Consider the following 16592-nt stretch of genomic DNA (forward strand, 5'->3'; position numbering starts at 1 on the left):
ACATGTTAATAAAATGAAGGATGAAGTTCCCTGCTCTGAAAGTTGTGATGTATTTACCATTTCATCTCCCCAGGTGCTCTCTTGTGGTCCCCAATGCTGCCTGAGCACAGCAGTGACTAGAACCCTCAGCTACCAGATCATGTTATTGAGAAATGAGTAACTGCTAATTACATGTTATGTGTTTTAATGGTACCATGTTTATTTTGTAGGTGGAAAGAGATGAAGCATCCTGGGTTGCTGGATCACCGAGCTATCAGCTGTGCCCTTTTCTCCACAAACTCACTAAGGATGTGTAAGATGTGTTGGTGGCCCTGGAGAGATCTAATCTGTATGAACATTACTTATAAAGAGAGAATGGCTATTTCAGATGTCAGTTGCACCTGGTGGAGGAGTGGAAGGCCTGTTTGTGGTCTTTGTGACTACAGAAGCAAGGTTAGAGGTTAAATTTAAGGTTTCTTGCATGCAAATAATAAGAATAGAGAATTAAGGGGGACATGATTCCTATATACTTTCTGCAAAGGACTTTGTTCCTATCTGTATTTTTAAATTCAACTCCTCCCAGTTCCACCTTCAGAGATGACTTGAGTCTAGCTGCCAGTATTCTAGCAGCAAGATACAATCTGGTTCAGCTTTACCTATAATTATTAAGTGGTGCCTAGAACAAGACTTTTTCTGCTTCTTAGCGAGGAGGGTTAGTGCTGCTGCTAATGCTGGACATAGATGGCTGGAAAATGAATGAAGAGGAAGCATTTAAGTCACTTAAACCAGTTCAGATCAGCCTTTCCTGTGAAGCTCTTGGGCTGCTGCACTTGTATTGTGTTCAGTTGCCAGAATCTTGTCAACAAGGAATACAAGTTCATGGAATGCCTGTTGAGCATGTTTCTGCCCTAAGCTCTAGTTTTATTTTCACTGTGTATAACTACCATCAGTAATTAATTACAGCAAGGAAGAAACCATTCACTTAAAGGGTCTCTTCAAATGACAGTTGATTGGTGGCCTGAGTATTCCCAGAGCAGGGTAGCTGTGCTCTGCACCGCAGTTAGTGTACAGGGAAAAGGCCCAGTCCGGATCTTTGTCTCCTGCAGACATCGTAAGGGGATGATTATTGGTTAGAATTGCCCTTATGCTGGAGATGAACTCTGTAGTGGCACGGCAGTCATGGTGCTGGGTTTTATTTGAAGTCTTCTCCACGGATCAGTGGTCTGCGGAGAGCTGGGCTTCCATGGTACAGTAATACCGTGTTTTCCATTTTCCTTGTTTCCTCCCTGCACTACGTGTGCATCTGCACAATTTGTAGATGTAATAAAGCAGAGTGGCCATGGGAGCCCTTTTGGTCAGTCCCTTTGATAGTTTCTTGCCCTGGCACTTGGTGTGTCTGTCAGTTCACAGGAACCTGCTCTCTTTTCAATACGCCTGTCATGACTCGTTCCCTTCCTCCCATTTTTTTTCAACAAAGCAAAACGGAGCTTTGTACCATCTGAATGAGCTTCAAAGTGGCTAGAAAGGGCACCCTGGGTTCCTGGCACTTGTCATTGTCTCCCTGCCTGGACAACATTTCCCTTCAGGTCTAATTACTTCCAAATGCTCACAGAGATGCTTTGAAGAAACTTGGAGGGAGGGGGAGGCATGAAAGAAAGGTGGAAGAGGAAAAAGGAGACTCAAAGCAGAAGGAGCAAAGAATGCTTTAGCAAAAAAGTTGATTGATTTCTTATATGACACCCAAAGGTAAACAGGGAACGTGTGTGGCCACTGGCAGTGGGAATGTGAGAGCACTGTGTACAGCTCCTGTACTAAATCCTCCCTGTGGAAAGCAAGCCCTTCTGCCACTTGACAGCCTATAGAAGACATACCACGGCAGACCTGAAAAACCATTCAAATAATAAAGTTTATTACTCTTTAGAGGATTAAGTGTGGGCTGAGCCTGTACTCCATAGGACTGTCAGTATCTTCGTTCAGGTGCTGTTATCAGGCTTATTCATGTCACACAAATCAGAGGTAGACGGTAGCTAGAGCTGCCTTGTTGAATTTATACAGGATATCCCTGTGGAGAAACCAAGAGCTATTGCTAATGATAAGCAGTGAAATACCTGTGCTGGTGTTTTTTGTTCCCAGGATTAGAATATGCAGAAGCAGTGTGGTTGGGAGGAAGTTGCAGTGTGCCTTCAGATGTGCTAGTCCTTATTTTTCTGAAGGGCACAGGTGACATCAAATAGTACAATCTGCTTAGCTGATTTGCTTAGGTGTTTTAGTTCTGTCAGTTTTTGTAAAGGGTTAGCACCATAACTATCCCCTGCAAGCACCTGACATGGGAAAACAAGTTTAGGGACACAAGCAACAATACCAGTATTCCTGGGGCAGTTTCATGGGTTAAGTGTAGGGGCTTTACATTGCTGACTGTTCCCTCAGGCAGTTCTGCCCATGCTCCTCCCTTGTGTAACTCAGCTGTGCATCAAACCCAATTTAACCACAAGAATGAAAAATTGCTACCTTCAATAGCTAGACAAGAGGTCTTATTCCCCTTCCCTATACAAAGAGTTACTTTTAGCTGCTGCTGCTATTCAATTGCTGCTTTACTGTGGATGTCCACATCAGCAGTTCTCTTCTCTGTGTTGTCAGGGAAGGGAACTTGAGCCTTTTTAGGGCAGCGACTTTAGGACTGCTGTTTCAGTTGGAGGCAGAGATGAGGATCTGAAACTGGAAAAGGCAAGAAAGCAGGAGTGAATTCTTTAAGGGGGTAAGATGCCCCCACATTTAAAACTGTGGCCTCTTCGCTAAGGTACTTGCTACAAGGATTCCTGCCCTACTGCAGAACAGTACCTGCAGATACCTGATGAGCTGGTTTTGTTTCAGTATTGCTTCTGCTATAGTAGGTGAACTCATCCCTAGGGTTTTAGGACATTCAACGGTAGTATCACTTGCTTTTACTTTTGTAATTGCCTTTTTTTAACCAATGATTGTGGGGCTGAAGGCTGAACTAGGTCAGTTCCTTCATTGCACGTGTTGTACAGCTGAACAGTTGTCTCAGCTGAGAAGCTGCAGTGCTGAGAGCTGGGGACTGCTTAAGCTGCTACTGTTACCAGAATATGTACTAAAACTGCATTTTTGTGGGGTTTCCAAGTGGCTGGTGTCCTGAGGGATGACCCTGATAGCTCCTAGCTCAAAGTGTACAGTGACCTACTGAGCCTCTGCCTGTCACAGCTGTTCCTGAGAAAAGGACTGCTAGCTATGGCTGATCCTACAGCCTGCAGAGTGCCAGCGGCAGGAGCATGCAGGCCCCAAGCCACACCACCATCAGCTGTGCTCTGTGCAGCCAGCCATGCGTTTCCCAGCAAAGCCAGTTGGGTTGTGTGGGTCCTGCCCACATGTGTAAGGTTTCTTATTTCACAGTGGCCCCCCTGCTGCTAGAGGGGCCAGGCTGTCCCATGATGTGGGATTCTCACACATGCTGTTTGTTTTTTGTCCTTTTTTCCTTTCGTCCTACAAAGATTTAGGGAAGAGGGTGGGTGAGGGGGAAACGCTGCAAGTCTTTGAAGCGACTTGACTTTTGATGATGAATTGCAGCAAAGAGCCTACACAAGGAGGGGAGACTTGTTTTTAACTTACTGATGTTTCTTTGTGAGAACAAATTTATAGCAGAGGGGGAGCAGCCTCTGAGGAGAATACTGAATGGTTAAAAGGTTTCAAGTATTCTTTGATGTCACAGCCCTGGAGAAATACTGGAAGGTAGTGACGGACAGACACTGTTTATTTATAAAATAAAGATCAGTTGCCTGCTCTTGGCGAGAGCCTGTGAATGAGCTCCTGTTAATGACCTATTCATTAGAAAGGCTTGGAGCTGCACCTAGAGTTGCTGTCACAGCTGCCTGCTGAGGCAGTGAGATCCTGAAGGCTGGATGGTATTTCCAGCCTTTAAGTCTTTCCATGCATCTCTGTGAAGCAGCACCTCATTCTCACGTTAGATGAGAAAGCAACAGCATCTTACCATGCTGTGAAGTACAGGCCTCTGTTACCGGGAGTAGGGCGGCAAGATTGAAACCAGGTATGTGCTCAGCAGAACAAAACAAGCCTGTGGCAGCCTCTTCTCAAAAACGCTATCTGACAGGATCGTTCCTTTGGGCTGTGTTGTGCTTGGTAAAGGAGAGAGGAAACAGAAGCAAAATGGCAGACGAAGAAAGAGCTGAGACTGTTCATCCCAGAGTTGGACTCTGAGGCCGAGACACATGTTCACTGTCAGGTCAGGACTGTCTGCTGACAGGTGACATGTGCTTCAGAAAGCCTCTAGAAATCCAGAAGCTGTAAGGAAAGAGCAGCAAGCCAGTCAGGACACAGACTGGGTTCTCAAAACAGCACCCGAAAGGATGAGGATTAGGCTGTTTCAGCTCACATCCTCATCCTGCTCCCATGCAGTTCAGGCCGAGAGTTACATACCAGCTGTGGCAACACTTTCTCCAGCTGCTCAGTATCCACCTTCTTCAGGTCCTCTGCCTGAGCTTGCCGAGCTGCTCGAGCCGCCGCTTCTGCAGCCCAAGTGAAAGAAAGGGAAGAGCAGTGAGACGGGTCTGGGAGCTGTCACCTGGGGCGTCTCGTCCGGGGGGCTGGGCTGGTGTCCTGGGAGGAGGGAGGTGGCCCAGCGCCCCGGAAGAGTCCGGGAAGCTGCGTCAGGACTCCAGCTGTGCAGGAGGCAGCAGAGCTGAAGCAGGACGGGATGAGTCGAAGGTTGGCCAGGTGCTCGGGGAGGAGGCGGGAGCCTATCGCCCTAAGGCTGGGGCGGGGGATTGGCCCTGCGCGCTGACCTCGGACGAAGACCTTCAGCAACTCGGCCACCAGCAGCTGCGCGTCGGCATTAACTGCAACGACACGGCGCTTAGGGAAGGCGGGGACTAGGCCCAAGCGGCCCGGACCCGCCCGCCGCCGCAGCCTCGGTACCTCGGGTCCTCCCGTCCCGGAAATGGAGGCGGAGAAGCCGGTCCACGGTGTCCTGCGCGGAGAGAGGAACGGATGAGCGGAGCCGCGCTCGCCGCTCGGGCCAGCGCCCCTCGCCCGGAGCGGCCGCACCTTCCTGAAGCCGCCGGTGCGGCCGTCCCGCTCCTCCATGTCTCGCGCACTGCTGGCCCCGCCTCCCGGAGGCGCGCGGCGGGCGGGAACCCGCGCGGCCAGGGAGCAGTTCCGGCGGGAACCCGCGCGGCCAGGGAGCAGTTCCGGCGGGAACCCGCGCGGCCATGGAGCAGTTCGGGCGCGAATACGCGCGGCTTTGCGCGGCGGTAGGCGCGGCCCCGCAGGAGGCCGTGCTGCGGCGGCTGCGGGAGCCCAACGGGGCGCGGGGCCGCCTGGACCTGGCGGCGCAGAGCCTCTCGCTGCAGACGTGCAGCGCGCTGGGCCGGCTGCTGCCCGGCGCCGCGCCCTTCGCCGCGCTGGCGCTCGGCGACTGCGGCTTGAGCGAGGAAGGTGCGCGCGAGGCCGCAGCGGCTGCCCGAAGCGGGGCCGCCCTCGCCGCCCTCTCAGGCTGGGCCGGCGGGCCCGCTCTCCCTCCGGCGGCGAGCGAGGCGCGGTGGCGGGGCGGGAGGTCGCTCGTATCTCAGGCCCGCGAAGGTGCCCGGTCCGTGACCATGCGGCTGGTCACGCACCGCTCGCTTCTCCCTCCGGCGGCGAGGGCAGCTCTGCTGTTGGCCGTGGACGGATGGGACAGTCCGGCTGGTTAAAGTAGCTGGCAGTGAGGGGGCCCCATGGGCAGCACATCCGTGTCCGCAGAGCTTGTCTAGACGTGGGCTTTTTTCAGGGCTGAGGCAGGTAGGTGTACAAACTGACTTGTAGTTCTCTGCCCGGACACCTCTTTGAGAGTGTATAAATAGTCTCCTGCCCTGAAAGCTCAGGCTCACTTATTCCGGCAGCAGTGGCAGTTTACCAAGTAATTTGTTTATCACAGCCACGTCTCCTGAGCTAGCTGTTTAACAAGATGATACGCTGGGATGAGTAGAGGGTTTCACAGATGAAATAAACAGCTTTTTTTTTTTTCTACTCAGGTGTAAGACTTCTGTTGCATGGTCTTTGCTCCAACACCACAGTAAAATCTTTGGATCTGAAGGTGAGTCTGTTCAAACAGAATTAAGACTGTTCTGTGGTGGAGAAGGAAAAAGGAGCACAGGCTTAATCAGAAATAGAACTGGACCGTCCTGGTGCAGGATTATTCAACAAGATGCATACTTCTGTAAAGTTTTTGTTCTCAAGTGACTCATTCCTTGACTTGTTAACACCATGTCACAATTTTCCAAAGTTACTTTGCAGATCATCTTTATCCATTTTTATTTAGTTACTGTATTTTGATAGGAAGTTATTGCTGTGTATCTTTTGTCAGTTGCTGATTGGGCAGATGAGGCGTGTATAGGCTGTTTTGGGGGTTTCTGTATTGATCAGTGAGTTACTAGCTGTTTTACTTGTGTTTCTGTAGAGTTTATCTCGCTTGCCAATGTCTTTCAATTAGCCTGGGCTTTGAACTAAGCATCTGCCTTCAGATGTGATTGTCACTCTACTGGGAGTGACTTTCTGTCTGTATTCCTCTGGCATACAGCTATTCCCTTGAATTTACAGTCACAAACAGCATCACTGTTCAGCATCACTGAAGTCACAAACTTCATCACAGCTTCCTTTCTCATTTGTGCTAGCGTTAACAGAGCCCTTTTTGGTGAAGTGTGTTACAATAGTTATGCTTATCTAGAATCACCATTTTCCGTCCCATCATGGCCCGTGCTGATCCTGTGCAATCTTGTGATTTTTGCAAGCTCTCAGTCATGGTGCCCTCACAAGACAAGTCGTGTGTATAGATCCACTGTTCCTCCAGGGTTTTTCGTTTTGTGGAAGGCTGATTGATAGTGAAACAAATGTTGGTTGGACCATCTTTGCCCAACTGAAGTTGGCATTACAGCTGGGATGCATCTGGTGGTGTTTGTGGTGTAGGTGGACTGGGACAAGCTTAGCCTACTGATCACCTGGGACTTCTGTTTCAGGGAAATAACCTGCGAACCATGGGAGCTGAGGCTTTGGGAAAACTTCTTAGGGAGAACAAATCCATCAGGAGGTAAAAAAATGTATATACCTCTCTTTGTGCTATTCTTGCCGGATGGAGCACAACATTTGAAAAGGGTTGAGGGTGTTTTTTGTTGGGGTAGGAGGAATGCCAAGTGGTGCAATTTCTTGTGAGGGGTGGGACAAGTAAAGGCATGAAAAGTGGAGGTGCTCTTTCGGAGGACGCTGGGCCCTGGCAGCATCCTGCTCTCTGAAATTGAGTCCACGCACGGAGCTGGATGTTTGACCGGGCATACCGTGATCCAAATATCATTCAAGTTCATGCAGCAGTCTGTTTACTCCACGAACACCATTCCTGTCTGATTTCCCTAGCCTAACCTTAGAATGGAACAGCCTTGGCATGTGGGAGGAGGGCTTCTCCTTTTTCTGCCAAGGACTGAGAGCAAACAACTTTCTTCGGCGTCTGGATCTGCGCAATAACCAGATTAACCATCAAGGGGCTGAAGAGCTGGCCATGGCACTGACACAAAATACCAGCCTTCAGGAGCTGGGTAAGAGTTCTTTGCCCATGTACATATATGCATGAAAACACCATGTGTATCTTCAGGTTTCTTGCTTCAGTTTCTTCCAACTGGTTGGTGTCATTCCCAATTCCTATCAGTCTGGAATGCTTTGCCGACTTTGTCCAGGGAGAAGTCACAACTCCATGGCCTTTGGAGACTGGGAACTATAATTGGAATCTCTGGAACCAAACCTGCAGATGAAGAATTGTGTACTTGGAGTAGAACAGTCTTTAGTGGAGGAGGAAGGGTTTTCATTCCTATTTGTGGTTGGTGTTGGTATGCCTCATGACAGACTCTTAATACTTACTTCACACTCGTTTTGTCCTTATATGGAATTTTGGTGGAGTTTCCTTCAGGAAAATGTAGCTTTTGTTGCCAATTCTTTCTCATCCACAGGTCTTGTCTGTGGAAGGAAGGCTTGTGAGAGCCAAATGTGAGGCCCAGATTTGTGTAGATTTTCAACTGTCATGGCTTCCTGCAGTTTCCTAAAGATTTATCTTGCCTTTCTTTCTTTGTCAATTTCCCTCCCTCTCATTCATCTTCAAAGGGGACACAGTATTCACCTGTGTTTTTGCTAAGACTATCTGGGATTAGTTAACCGTGCTTGTAGATATATAAAGAGCATGGGTTCTCTTGAGCCCTGTGGTTTTCAGCAGATGTGTGACTACCGTGGTGAAAGTTTGCTTTCTGTATAGATTTGCGATGGAATAACATTGGGCTTCTGGGTGGCCGAGCTTTGCTGAACTGCCTGCACAGCAACAAGACCCTGAAGAGGCTCGAGCTGGCAGGGAATAATGTTCCTGGCGACATCCTGAAAGCTGTGGGTAAGTATGATGTGTGCACAGTAATGAATCACTTAACTCCTTTCCCAGTTCAGCACTTGGGGGATATAGGGCACTTGCTGCTTCAGAAGAGAGCTAACCCTCTTTTCCTCCCTTTCTCAACAGCATTTCCACAGTGCTCTATGTCACCTCCTCTTGTCCTTTAGTGAGGGCTAGTCAAGTTGGAAGTGTCGCTTTCACCAGCAAGAACAAAAAAATAATTTGGATTGAGTTATTAGAGATTGCCGTGCCACATGAATGTGGGAGAATTTGAGACTTTTCCTCATAGTTTGCCTCTGATGAGCCAAGTTTTGATGTGGCTTATGCAGCACATCATGTCATTGTCCTGCCCACAGCAGAGCTGAGCATCTTTCCTGAGGCTGGGGTGTTGATTACCCCACACACACTGCTCTCGTTGATCCCATCCCAGCTTGTGATGTAAGGTGGGACTCTCTCTACACGGGCCAGCATGAGAAGGGCAACTGTCCTGGTGCTTCTGATAGCCAGTTGTCATCCTGAGTGCTGTCTCTTCCAGCAGTGCTTGCTGTGCTGTTGCTTTAGAAACTTGTGCATGCTCTCCTGCTCTCTCTGCATCAGAACAAGCCTTGAATCACAACCAAGACCGTGAGGCTATCCTGAGTGAGGCCCAGAACCAAATGAACATCCTCAGCAAGGAGGTTTTGAGTCTGAAGGATGAGAAGAACAAGCAGGTCAGCAGATGTTGGCGGTTCAAATGGGGTAGCTGGAATCCTTTGCTTTCCCTTGAGGTCCCCACAGAACACTCAGTGACAGTATTATTGTGCACCTGAAGTTGCATTTGCATTTTTATGGGCAGGCACACAGCATAGTTTAGTACATTGGGTCCTTCCTCTGAGCTAGGTTGCCTAGGAATCAAGTGACAGTATGGGTATGGACACATCCCTGCTGAACACATTCTGGATTCTGGAGGAGTTTTGGTTATTTGTGCTTTAGTTTCATCTTTTGCAATTGGTTTGATACTTTCCAAGTGGTGTAAACCTAGAGATTTGTTTTTCCATCTGACACCTGAGGATGCAGAGTCCCTGTAGCTGATGACCTTATTCAGGTGTGCTGATAAGCCCATCAGACTTCCAGTTTGTTTCCAGTAGAATGGCTTGACATGTCTTCAGCTGTTGCTGGCAGGAGAAGAATGAGAAATGTAAGTGCTTGTAGCTGATGCAATTCATTTTCTCACAGAATTTTGCCTTCTTCACAGTTCATGGATTTTGTGGATGCTGTAGACAAGCACAAAGAAGAAAAAGCCAGGAGTGAGAAGTGAGTTGGATTTCTAAATGTCTTCTGCTCTTTGATGGCAGAATTGAGCTCTCTCCATTTCCTGGCAGAAATTACCCACCTTTTTTTTTTTTTTTCCTTTTATTTCCCTCCCAAATGCAGAATGTCTGTAGCACGAATCAGCCAGCTGCAGGATGCATTGGATGAGCAGTACTCCATTATGAATTCACTGAAAACCAAGTATGGAGGAGGAGAACCTTTGCCTTCCCACTATTTGTGCTGTATAAGCAGTGCCGAGCAGAGCTTCTAAGAAGGGGGATAATCGTGTAGGGTAGCTGACTTATTATTTTGGTTAGTTCTGCAGTAATATCCAGAAATTACAGTCAGATAAAGCCTTTGAGTTTGCCACACTAGATAGTTAACCTGCTTTTAAGTAAAATTACAGTGTATTGGTGTAAGACAAAGTGAATTACAGAAGGTGGGAAGAAGGAAAAAGGATTCTGCAGATGGGATGGGGGCATGTTCCTTGCATGGTTTACAGCCTGGCAGGAATCGGTACCTGCTTTCCCTGGCAACTGGCAGTGTTCTCTGGGAACCGCTGCAGGTATTGAGGAGCCTGGCTTGGGAGCAATGAGGAAGAGCTGCTCAGAAGAAATGTTAGGTTATGCAGAGCCATATGCACATGGCAGTGGTTAGACTTCAAACTGCTGAGCCTGCCTACTTCAGTTCTGCCAGGTAAAGGCAGTGTTACTATGCCGTGCAGTGATGTGGACATGTCCCTCTTGGACAGAATAAGCAAATTGCTTCTGCTACTCATGTTTAAAAATCTGTCTCTAATTTTAAACAACTTTGCAGTGGTATAAAATAGCTGGCTTTGTTCTGTGAGAGCAGGCAAATCCTGGAGGGGTCTAGGTGGGGAGAATGGCTTGTGGAAGACAGTGCAGGGCAAATGCAATGGGCACCAGAACACTGGGCCCTGAGAAGCCCCAGGTCACTGTTTGTAGATGCTGCTGCATACAAAGGTCAATGGTGTCCTTTTCCCAGAAGCAAAAAAATGCCTCATTTAGTTAGCCTGATTTCATCCACTGCCAGATGGATATTAGCACCTTGTACCAGGTGGCATAGAGAGCTTGCTGCAGTGTCTGCCTTGGAAAAGACTCCGGAAAGTGCTTCTCTTTATAGGCTGCAGATGACTGAAGCTGCCCTGGCTCTGTCTGAACAGAAGGTGCACAACCTGGGAGAGCTGCTGAATGCCATGAAACAGGAACAAAACTGTGTGGCTGAGTGCCACTTCAGGGAGCTCCAGCAACAAAAGCAGGTGAGCTGGATAAGTCCTAGTTATGTTTGAGAGCAGGGCTATAGGTCATAACTGGTTTGTGTAAATTTGGGGCATGCTGGATGGAATAGGGAAGCATGATTTTTACCACTAGTGGGTTAGCTAAAGCCACCATGACAAAAAATTCTTGTGTAAATTAGGTAGATGGGTGCCAGGTGTGAAGAGGAGTCGTGGTGTTTATGGGGTAGGTTGGATTTAGCTGGGTGTGATATTGGTTGGTAGTGCAAGAACTAGAGTGAGTACAGGTTTTTAATTTTGATTCTGTTTGCAGGAAGGTGCTGATCGGGAAGGCAGGCTTTTGCATGACTTGTCTGCTGCCAGTGAGAAAAATCTGCTGCTGAGAAACCAGGTAGGAAACCAAGTCCAAGTCTGAGAAGTGGCACTTGAACATATGTAACATCTGCTGCATATATATGGTCTCTACTTTGATCCTTGATTGTGTGTGTCTTCGTTGTCCTGTACAGCCAACTTTCTCTGCTAACAGAAAAAGAAAAAACCTTTGTGGTGGTAATTTCCTTGTGTAGGTGGATGAGTTGGAGAGGAAGTGCAGAGTTCAGCAGGATCAGCTGTTCCAGGTAAAACAAGACTTGACCAACACAACAGCGGAGCTGAAGCTGCGGGCTGTGGAGGCTGAAGGTGAGTGGAGGAGTAGAAACAGCTTGTGGACACCTGTGGTTGGGATCGCTGTTCCTGAGTCAACAGCACAGACAGCCAAGGAGAAAGGGTTCGCAGAGATGGTGAAAAAGTATGAGTACAGCTGTGTGGCAGGAATGCCAGAATTGTGATATGCCTGCTTTTAATCTGCAGAACGTCTGGAAACGGAGAAGAGAAGATTTAAACAAAGCCTTGAAGACATGGAATCCCTTCGGGTAAAAGAGGTAAGGATGGGGTTTCTGCAGCATCCCGGTTAGTCTTTCTTTGGTCCTGACCTACATCACCACTGGAGGTCATTGCTGTCATATGCTCTTAAAAAAGTTAAAAAGTTAGTGGGCTCAGATTTGTTGTGGGAATAATGGGCCATTTTTTCAAGCAAAGCCTGGCTGAAGAGATCACAAGACTTTCTACCAGCTAGTAAGATTTTCTAGCTTTCGAGAGTATGGGCCAGAGTGGTATGTGATGCTACAAGAGAGGCTGGGAGGCTGGCCTTTGTGTTGGTCTGTGCAGAGAGGTAGTTACAAATACAGAATCTTTTCCTGCTTCTGAAATGAATACACTTTAATGTTTTAATCGCTTATGGACAAGCAGTCCTTTAACGGGGCTCAGCATGCTAGTTCCTTTTCTGCTATGTTTCAAGGGGGGTTGTGTCTGAGTGTGGACAGGCCAACAGACTACAATCAATTCTCTTTGCAGTGTTTACTGAGGTCTGAAATCTCTCCAAAATAAAATTATACTAATAGATTTCTCTGAATATATAGAAATCTTTTAAGAAAAGACACAGGCCAGGAAGATTTTCCCAACCTTACAGCTAGAAAATGAATCTGTTGTGTTTTGTACCACTTGACAATGAGAGCTTGGACTTCATCTTCCTTGTGGCCTGGGAGGGATCTCTGTCTAAAAATTCCCAGTTTCTAGAGGGCAGATTGTATCTGTATTACAGTTTCCTAGTGGAGTTCTGGGAGAGGTAAGAACTTTCCTTTGGTGGTAGGTGGTTCAGTGAGAGGATGCTTCACTATCATGATGAGTGGTCCTGCTGCTTGCTGTGCCTGGAGATAGGAATGGTTTTCTGTCACTTGCTTAAACGGTTTCTGCTGCTTTGCAGGTGGATCGTATGACACAGCACATGGAGGCCAGTGAACGTTCCATGCACAACAGGATCCAGAGGCTGGAGGCCATCAGGATATCTCTGGAGGAGGTGAGAAAAAGTGCTCTAGGCACGTTTGAACACTCATATAGTGGTGCAAAGAGAAGGCTGCCAGGAAAGCTTTGTGGAGTCTTCCATTGCTGACCTTTGTAAAGATTGTCATGTGCTGTAAGGAGGAACAGAAAACAGCAGCATACCAGCTGAAATTATTTTTACTGCTTTGAGCTAAGGAAAAAGGTTCCAAGGCGAAACTTGTAAATTCAGATTGGACAAAAATAAGGATTCTGTTGAACATGGTTAGAGTGTTACCAAGATTGGAATTCACAGGTTTCCCATGTTGTCCCAAGTAGAGTAGCATGTTTATTCATATATATTTCCCCAGCTAGATCCAGCACTGCTCTTTCCTACTGCCTTGTTTTGGAAAGCTTTACCCATTACTTGTCCTCATATAACTGAAATTCGCACTGAGCTTAAATAGCAGCCTTGGAGTGAGGAAGGATTTGTCATCTTGGTTTGCTTTTGCTGCCCCTGAGTGAGGAGAGCTGTGTCATATTGTAGCCTGTGACCGGAAGCTGCTAATGTTTTCTGGTCAGTGTTACAGCAATGCAGCTTCTCTGGAATGATTTTCCATGTTTCTGTGGCAGGAGCTGAGCCAAGTCAAAGCAGCTGCACTAACTGAGCGAGGTCAGGCAGAGGAGGAGTTAATAAAAGTCCGGAGTCAGGCACGCTTGGAGGAGGTAAGGACAAGACCTGTGGGAAGGAAGTGGTTTGGCTACCTACTCTATATTTTAGTCTTGGGGAGCTGCTAAGTAACTCCTCTCTGGGTTTCACTGACTCACAAATGGTGTGATTGCTGAGGAAGGAGTCCTGAAAAGTCTGATTTTAATTGTCTTCAGTAGTAACAGAACTGATGTGGATATTGTCATGGCAGATTTAATTTAAGTTGCCAACATCTGAAGCCAGCAGATGGATGTTGATCATTCTTTTTAATGGCAACTCTCATGGGGTGCTCCTGTTTCTCTGAACTCTGAGAAATTTCTTCAGGTGGGTACTGCTGCTGGATAAATAAAGTCACTAGTATTGAACTCTGTGAAAATGGCAATGAAGTTAATATCCTGTGAAAGAGAACAAGAGATGATGGAAATACACAAAAACTATTAGAATATTTACTTACTTTTTACATCACAAAAGAAAATGCTTCACTGAGTTATAGACATAGAAATTTGATGTGTGGGACCCAGCAGTTGCTTAGCTGCATACAGTGGTGCTGCAGAGCCATTTGAGGTATGGAGGAAGTGAAGGTAGAGCATTGGTTGTAAACACTGGTGGTGGCATCGGTGCATCTGGCAAGGACTTGTCTCAGTTTCTCATTTGAGTGTTTCAGTCTGTCAGTGTTCTCTCTGGCAAGAGGAAGCAGCTTGGGGTCACTCCTGAGTGCAAGGAGCAGGGCTGTGTCCTGTGCTTGTCAGTGCCAGTTGACTCAATAAAGGATTCACTGTATTAGGAACAAAGAGGGGAGAATCCCTTCACAGGAATGAAGTGGGACTGTTTAATTTTCATTTTCCTTTGTGTCTTACAGCAGCAACGACTAGAGCACCTAAAAGAGAAGCTGCGGCTGATGACTGAGTCAAGGGATGAAGCTCAGAACTGCTGCCTTAAGCAAAAAGAAATGGTTGCTGAGGCCCAGGCCAAAGCCAAACAGTTGAGCCTGTATGCTGATGGACTCAGGAGGAGGCTGGATGAACTTCAGCAGGTAGCTGGGACTGGAGTAGATATAGTCACGACAGGGCCAGAACAAGTTGCTGAAGTTGTTTGGTTGTTCATGGGTTTGTCTTTGTGTGTCAGGACCTGGACAGTAAGGAAGAGGAGAAAGTGACAGAGCTAAATAAGGTGAAAGTGGAATTACAGGAGCATATTGGGCACTTGGAGGCTGAACGCGCAGCCCAGGATGGGCTGAGAGAGAAGATTGCAGCTCTGGAAAGACAACTGAAAGGTGATGGATCCTTTCATGCTTCTCAAATGGTAATGCTGAGTTAGCCTGCACTGGGCCTGGAACTGAGCTGTGCTCACAGGTAGTGACAGCAGTGTTTCCTGCCTGTCTATACACCTATGAGTTGTACTCTCCATCCAGGGAGATACAGGGATTCCTGTCCTCATTTTATAGAGACCAAGACTCAGATGACCACCCAAAGCTGCACAGCCAGCAAGATGTTTGGATTTCCTTCACAGTGAAGTGTGCATGCTGTCTGTGCAAAACCTCTCATGTTGACTTACGCAGCTTCTCTTTTGTCCCTGTTGACCATACCACTTCCGTTGCCTTTGGCTTGTTCTTATTTATTCTAGGGATACCCTGATTTTCTTTTCTAATGCTGTTTTTCACAGCCCTATCCAGTAATCACCGTGAAGCACTGCTGGACAAAGAGGGTGAGATCTCTCTGCTGCTGGAGAAGCTGAGAATGAAGGAGGCTGAGATCTCCAGGGTGAGGGAAGAGGAGGCGCAGCGAGCAAGTTTCTTGCAGAATGCCATCATGGCATATGTGCAAGGATCTCCCTTGGGAACCCACAGTTCTAGAAAGTGAGAGCGTGGCTTAAAGGATCCAAATACCTGCTGTCAGGGAAAGGGTGACCAACTCAGGTAGAACTCCTTCTTCCTAAATGGGACAGTTTTATCAGAGTGGGGTGACACAAAGGCTTGCAAACAGAAAAACGCTCTCGCTGTTCAGAAACCTTCTTCCTGACAGCGTAAAGGAGAGGAGGAAACAGCTGTTCAGGCTCGTGGGTCTGAGTCCATGATGTGGAGCCCCTTCCCCTGCATTGCCATAGCCTATCAGCGCAGGGGGTTACTCATTACTGGGGGAGGGGTTGTGTGTTCCCTGGCAGGGTCCTGCTGCAGCATTTGTTTGGGTGCCAGGGCTGTTCACAGAGAAATGTGATAAAATGTGACAGGAGTGTTTATAGTTCCCTGTGGGCCAGAGCGATTTGCTTTGCTAATGGGATCCTGAAACTGCTGGAAACACCAGATATTACCCACCTGTGCTTTTTCACCCAGTGTTTAGAGGCAGAAGCAGAGTCTGACAGGGCCCTCTCTGGCTTGTTTACCCCTCCCTGCTGTGGCTCTCACTGTATTGGTGGGCAGTAGACACACATTCAGCATAGACAGAAACAGCTGTACGGAAGGGCTTCGGGTGCAGTGCTGTTCATGTCTTTGTGGGACAGCTGGGCTTTGGCCGTGCTTCTACTTACACAACACTGAGTGTCAGGGAAAGGGTGAGTGGGTGATTAGCTGTCAACATCTGTGCTTCTTCACTGTGAACTGCAGCCCTTAGGTGAAGATGTTGTGGCCAGTATTGCAACAGGATTTAGTTTCACTGGCAAATGGCAAGACTGTTCTCCTGGCTTCTCAGGCTCCTAGAACTGAGTGCTATGGCCTTAACCTGGAGAGGAGCAATGCTTCTGGCATGACACTGGGGAGTTGCTCAGAGCACAAAGGGGAGAAGGCGGTTCCTCTCCTGACAGCACAAGTCCTTGCAAGGGTTACGAGAGTCTGAACTGGAGAAAGCAGGAGCTGCTGTCAGGCCAGCAGTCTTAAGAGCCTTGAGGGTCTGGGGTGGGAACGTATCTTAGAGTACGTATTTTAAGAGACACCTGGAAAATGAAAGTTTCTGTGTGGACTGGTTGCTTTGTGTTCATGATTTTTTATTTTGGGTTTTGCTCTGCTTTTTTAATAAAGAACTTTTGCATTTTGCTATTAACACTGGAGAGTGGCAAACTGAATGTTTGGCTGATGTGGAGGGTGGGGC

The 16592-nt window shown here is 47.7% G+C and overlaps 3 protein-coding genes across 11 annotated transcripts in view; 2 read left to right on the top strand and 1 right to left on the bottom strand.

Moving 5' to 3' along the window:
- The window catches only part of ASPSCR1 (ASPSCR1 tether for SLC2A4, UBX domain containing), a 46072-nt gene extending 42275 nt beyond the window's left edge, over positions 1 to 3797 (top strand). For 3 of the 4 annotated variants that reach the window (XM_042025691.1, XM_042025688.1, XM_042025689.1), the window contains one exon: positions 210 to 3797. In XM_042025691.1, coding sequence (XP_041881625.1) covers positions 210 to 223 — 14 coding nt within the window. In that variant the 3' untranslated portion in view covers positions 224 to 3797. The remainder of the gene's footprint in view (positions 1 to 209) is intronic. The other variant, XM_042025690.1, reaches the window with a different exon arrangement.
- On the bottom strand, positions 1867 to 5139 carry CENPX (centromere protein X). Of its 2 annotated transcripts, XM_042025714.1 has the most exons (6): positions 5056 to 5139; positions 4927 to 4978; positions 4794 to 4847; positions 4429 to 4517; positions 3983 to 4293; positions 1867 to 2694 (listed from the first exon to the last, which is right to left on the bottom strand). In XM_042025714.1, exons 1-5 carry the CDS (start codon positions 5092 to 5094, stop codon positions 4279 to 4281), a joined length of 249 nt encoding a protein of 82 aa, XP_041881648.1. In that variant the 5' UTR covers positions 5095 to 5139; the 3' UTR covers positions 1867 to 2694; positions 3983 to 4278. The 2 variants fall into 2 exon arrangements, with proteins under 2 accessions (XP_041881648.1, XP_041881647.1); XM_042025713.1 differs by lacking the exons at positions 1867 to 2694; positions 3983 to 4293 and having other exon boundaries at positions 4430 to 4847.
- Positions 5093 to 16544, top strand: LRRC45 (leucine rich repeat containing 45). 5 transcript variants are annotated; one of them, XM_042025683.1, is made up of 17 exons: positions 5093 to 5261; positions 6021 to 6082; positions 7002 to 7072; positions 7393 to 7571; positions 8279 to 8407; positions 9002 to 9114; positions 9639 to 9697; positions 9818 to 9895; positions 10838 to 10973; positions 11263 to 11340; positions 11516 to 11627; positions 11799 to 11869; positions 12751 to 12843; positions 13437 to 13529; positions 14372 to 14545; positions 14638 to 14785; positions 15175 to 16544. In XM_042025683.1, exons 1-17 carry the CDS (start codon positions 5093 to 5095, stop codon positions 15369 to 15371), a joined length of 1962 nt encoding a protein of 653 aa, XP_041881617.1. In that variant the 3' UTR covers positions 15372 to 16544. The 5 variants fall into 5 exon arrangements, with proteins under 5 accessions (XP_041881617.1, XP_041881615.1, XP_041881618.1 ...); XM_042025681.1 differs by having other exon boundaries at positions 5147 to 5445; positions 14375 to 14545; XM_042025680.1 differs by having other exon boundaries at positions 5149 to 5445.
- The last annotated feature ends 48 nt before the right edge of the window (positions 16545 to 16592 follow it).

This window comes from Corvus kubaryi, unplaced genomic scaffold (genome assembly GCF_017639235.1).
Source record: "Corvus kubaryi isolate FWS band 111438036 unplaced genomic scaffold, C.kubaryi_AGA036_p1.0 37272, whole genome shotgun sequence".
Classification (NCBI taxonomy): Eukaryota; Metazoa; Chordata; class Aves; order Passeriformes; family Corvidae; genus Corvus; species Corvus kubaryi.

What these genes read in the sequence shown, in the direction of transcription:
- CENPX (XM_042025713.1), bottom strand. Translation starts at nt 5,094, where the DNA reads ATGGAGGAGCGGGACGGCCGCACCGGCGGCTTCAGGAAG. An exon ending in GCACCGGCGGCTTCAGGAAG is followed by an intron (nt 4,979 to 5,055) that starts GTGCGGCCGCTC and finishes CTCTCCGCGCAG; the next exon opens with GACACCGTGGACCGGCTTCT. An exon ending in CCGGGACGGGAGGACCCGAG is followed by an intron (nt 4,848 to 4,926) that starts GTACCGAGGCTG and finishes GTGTCGTTGCAG; the next exon opens with TTAATGCCGACGCGCAGCTG.
- LRRC45 (XM_042025680.1), top strand. Translation starts at nt 5,220, where the DNA reads ATGGAGCAGTTCGGGCGCGAATACGCGCGGCTTTGCGCGGCGGTAGGC. An exon ending in CTGCGGCTTGAGCGAGGAAG is followed by an intron (nt 5,446 to 6,020) that starts GTGCGCGCGAGG and finishes TTTTCTACTCAG; the next exon opens with GTGTAAGACTTCTGTTGCAT. An exon ending in CGACATCCTGAAAGCTGTGG is followed by an intron (nt 8,408 to 9,001) that starts GTAAGTATGATG and finishes TCTCTGCATCAG; the next exon opens with AACAAGCCTTGAATCACAAC.